General features: G+C 46.7%; 1 protein-coding gene across 1 annotated transcript; it reads left to right on the forward strand.

Moving 5' to 3' along the window:
• Positions 1 to 1146: 1146 nt before the first annotated feature.
• FSUBG_14024 (Saccharopine dehydrogenase Homospermidine synthase) lies at positions 1147 to 2367 on the forward strand (the record flags this gene model as incomplete). The annotated part of the gene is made up of 1 exon (XM_036678976.1): positions 1147 to 2367. The coding sequence occupies one exon, from the start codon at positions 1147 to 1149 to the stop codon at positions 2365 to 2367; it is 1221 nt and encodes a 406-aa protein (XP_036530514.1).
• Between the last annotated feature and the right edge of the window lie 1884 nt (positions 2368 to 4251).

Consider the following 4251-nt stretch of genomic DNA (forward strand, 5'->3'; position numbering starts at 1 on the left):
TTATTACTTTTTTTTTAGTCTTTTTTTTAGTTATATAATTAGTTTTTTTTATAACTAAGGCTTATTTAAGTTAAACTACTTATAGCCTTATATAATCTATTTAAATTATATAATATTACTAGTTTAATACCTATTTACTAAGTAATGTAATAGTAGCTTACTAGGGCTTAGATAAACTTTTAGCCAAGACGCTATATTCTTTCTTAAATACCCTTTACTGTAAATCGCGTAGATAGCGCTTGGAGACAGAGATAAAGTCCTTGTTAAAAGCAATTATGCATTCAGCGCCCCGCCGTACACGTCGTTGGCACGGTTCACCCCCCGAACATCGTACTTTTACAGTCCAACAACCTTTGCATCTGTCAAACCCGGCATACGGAGTTTGGCAGAAGAAACAGGCTTTACGGGATCTCACGTGGGACTTACGCGCGAAATCGGCGAGAGGGTCGCGGTGTCGAATCCGGGGCTCTGGTTGCGTCCATTGCTGGAGTGGATAGCGGTGTCAAAGGCCGTCAGGCTCTCAAGGAATTTGACAAGTTGTAGGTCTTGAGTGTATAGGTACGCAAACATAGTAATCCAACATCAAGGGCGGGCGTACTACCGAATCGCTTATCTCCTGCGGGGTAAAGACGGCGCTACATCAACGAACCTGTGCATTCGTCGATTTGGACCAAGGTAGCGATGCCGTTAAATTCCTAGTCTTCCTGCCTTATCAATCTCATTCGCTGCTCAGGCCCAAAGACCTACTGTGGGGTACCATTTCTTTGCATCTCTTATTTTATCAGGCACCTGCAAAGAAGCCTCCGTAGCCTTACAGTCCAGTACAATATGCCTCTCGTCAGAGTCTTAATCTTGATTGTATTACTTGTGATCGCGAATATAATAGTGCTCAACGCTTACTCGATTTGGTTCGTCCGCCCTTCGTCCGATTTGAACATGCTCTATCATTCGCTTCCCGAACAGGATAGCTTTGCGCAATAAATGGGGCAGGGTCCAAAGGCTCAATATGTATTTGTACGATGAATAACCTGTCACAGTAGAAGGCACCGAGACTTAACAGAAAGGAAGAGTAGACCGAAATCTGGTATATAATCCACAGACACCTCAAACATCAGTGGTCGATCGATCACCAGGCATCTAAACACAATGAGCACTCGATCACATGAGATAACAATCCTGGGCGCCACAGGGTGGACAGCCGCGATCTGTGCAGAGCACATTGCCAAGACCTTCACAAAGAATACGAGATGGTGCATTGCAGGTCGCTCAGCCTCAAAGCTCGAAGCTCTGCGCCAAGACCTACGAGCTATCAATCCCGATCGATTGGAGCCGGCCGTTTACATCATCCCTCAACTCGACACTGAAGGCCTCGAGCCCATTGTGAGAAAAACAAAAGTTCTCATCAACGGCATCGGGCCATATCACCGCTATGGAAGTCCAGTCGTTAACGCATGTGTTCGTAATGGTACCCATTACGTCGACTCTAGTACGGAGACTGCATGGATCGCCGAAACGATACAGAACTTTCACGAGACAGCCAAAAATTCAGGCGCTATCATTATCCCGGCTATCTCGGGATCAAGTGCTCCATCCGATCTTGTGGCGTGGTTGATTGCTAGGCATCTACGAGAGCAAGGACTACCAGCAGCATCTAAAATCGTATGCTCTGGAAAACTCAGCATGATTGGGATGCAAGGTGGTTCCCTACATACTGTTCTTGACGTGGCCGAGACCTATGGGGTTAGTGGTTGGTTGACTTCTGACACCTCGGTCTTGCTGCCAAATCCCAAACATGTGGTCAAGAAGAACAAGGAACTGATGAGCCATCGTTACGACCGATATCTTGGGCATCTAGCAACATCTTTCGTTGCGTGGGGTAATGAGTCTGTCGTCCAACGATCAGCAGCCTTAAATCTAAAGATTTACGGACAAGATTTCGTTTACAAAGAATACAGCCCAGCCGCTGGCCTCGTATCCGCACTATTCATGCACATCGTCACAAAACTGGGCATTTTATTGCTTGCAGTGCCTTGGTTCAGATCCTTCATCCGTGGCATGTCCTTCGATCGAGGATCTGGACCCGATAGAGACGAAAGTCGCAAGATGGAGAGTGCGGAATGGAAGGCAGTTGGGTATGTGACTGGTAAGAAAGAACCAGTGGCGTTGGCAGAGTTCAGCTACAAGGGAGCGCTGGTTGACATGGCGGCAATTTTAGCCGTAGAGGCTGCAGCGTCAATCAATCAATTGAGCAAGACTGAGCCTACTGATGCTGGACTATTGACGCCATCGACATTGGGCATGACATTTGTGGACCGACTTCGGGCAGCGGGTTTTGATCTCATGGTTGATGGGCTTGGGAGTCATTGATTGAGTTTTGTTCCCGGGTCATATGTATTATCAATCATTACCATGAAATGTAGCTCTAGCGTACCGGATTGGCGGAGAAAATCGGCTGTTGACTCTCAAAGCCCTGATCATGGGTTCCCATGGAAGTGGAGAGCTAGCGATGTGGCCGATACCGCATGGAAGCGATTCTAGCGCGAGAAATAAATTATCTCCAGCCTCTCATATTCCGTGACACCATCTCAAGTACGTGAATGACAAGCCGCCGTCCAGGAAACATCCCGAGGATCCGAACAATCAGCGGAGAAGCTGTCATCACTTGGGCACCTTCTGTCGAGTAGGGCGTAAATGATCTGATAACCTTATTCATATCTCGGAACTCGGCACATAGATTAGTTATCTAAAGCAGCCTCTGGCCTGACAAGAAGGCTACTTACCAACAGACTTGCCAATATTGCGTTAGACTGAAGCAACGCGACCGTCAAAGAAGAGTTATGCATAGTGCGAGAGTTATTATTTACCTCATCTATGGTGGTCCAGAATGTTCCCCCCACGTGAATGAAACGGCTATCCAAGCCGAAACGCTAGGGGTCTGGAGCAGGCGATTAAGTTAGAGCGCTATTAGTAACGAAAATGCGGATGAAAATTTCGTTCAAGGTCGAAGAAGTTCCCATGTGAGCCTAATTGAGTTAGCTGTACCGTAGTGGAGAGATATCATCAGGTATTGTTAACCGAGGCGGCTGGGCTAGGTACTTTAGCTACTTTAGCCTTTGACAACTTGTGCAATGAGTTAAAGTCTGGCGAGATAATGCTTCATGTAATAGATCTCAAGTCTCAGAGATGATCGGCAGTCACCATCGCGACAAGGAGAAGAAAAACATAGACAGTGGCTGGTGATCACACAGACTATTACCTGAAATTAGTGTAAAAGCTCTTGTTACACCTCTCAACGGGGATCTCCGCCAAGCCCTCGTCCCACAGTCCATTCACATGCTAGTCCTACCCTAGTCCCCTTTATCAATCAGATCCATCTTATCAATCAGCCAAGGACCCCGCGCGATCCGTTCAAATTCCCATTTTAGGTCTAGAACGCGTGGGACTAGCTCTCTTTATCTGATCAGTGGCTGCGGCAGTTCGGCACAACTAAACGAAAAATTTGCTTGGCTGCATTCAGAATTCCGCTGAGTCACTGTTTTGCTTTTGGCGGGCGGAATTAAGGGGTCTGGAACGCCATGTCTCACTGTGACCAATGGTGACATGAGGTTGAATTCCTTGGAGGGCTGGTGGTTCCGAGAACTTGGGTGATGCCAAGGAGTGGTATCAGCACGTTGCCAAGACGGGCACTTGTTGATACCAAGATTCAGTATCGGACTGAGGTAACCAAGTGACAATATTGTCTTTAATAATTGAGTGAGGATATTGACTTGAAGGCCTCAAGACAGTTGACAACCTGACTGGAGCCATGCCCACAAACACGAGACCGCACTAACCAAGCGCAAACTCTCGGTCCTCCTCCGATCCTGGGAAAGCCTGCATTTAACAAAATGGGTCCAAACCATCTCTTCAACATGGTCCATCCCTTCCAGTCCCCAAATGCTGATGCTAATCAACAAGCCACAAAATCCATGGCCTGGGTTTCGCTCTGCTAATACTAAACCAATAGCCGTTGTCCAAAACGAACGATATCCGGCGATCAAGGATCTAGAATGCAGCCATGGAATCTTGTAATGGGTCTTTTCTTAAGAATCACCGTTTATGGAACAAGAGGCATTTTATCCAGATTGGTCTGCAACCCTACTTAAGAATCAACTGCCGAGCACAATTTAAAGCGCTTCTGTTTCTCGGCTCATTCAGGTCATCATCATTTATTGATCTCGTTTCTTCTCTTAGCCTTCATCAGTAGTCATC

Source organism: Fusarium subglutinans (assembly GCF_013396075.1).
Source record: "Fusarium subglutinans strain NRRL 66333 chromosome Unknown NRRL66333_c0000478, whole genome shotgun sequence".
Taxonomy (NCBI): Eukaryota; Fungi; Ascomycota; class Sordariomycetes; order Hypocreales; family Nectriaceae; genus Fusarium; species Fusarium subglutinans.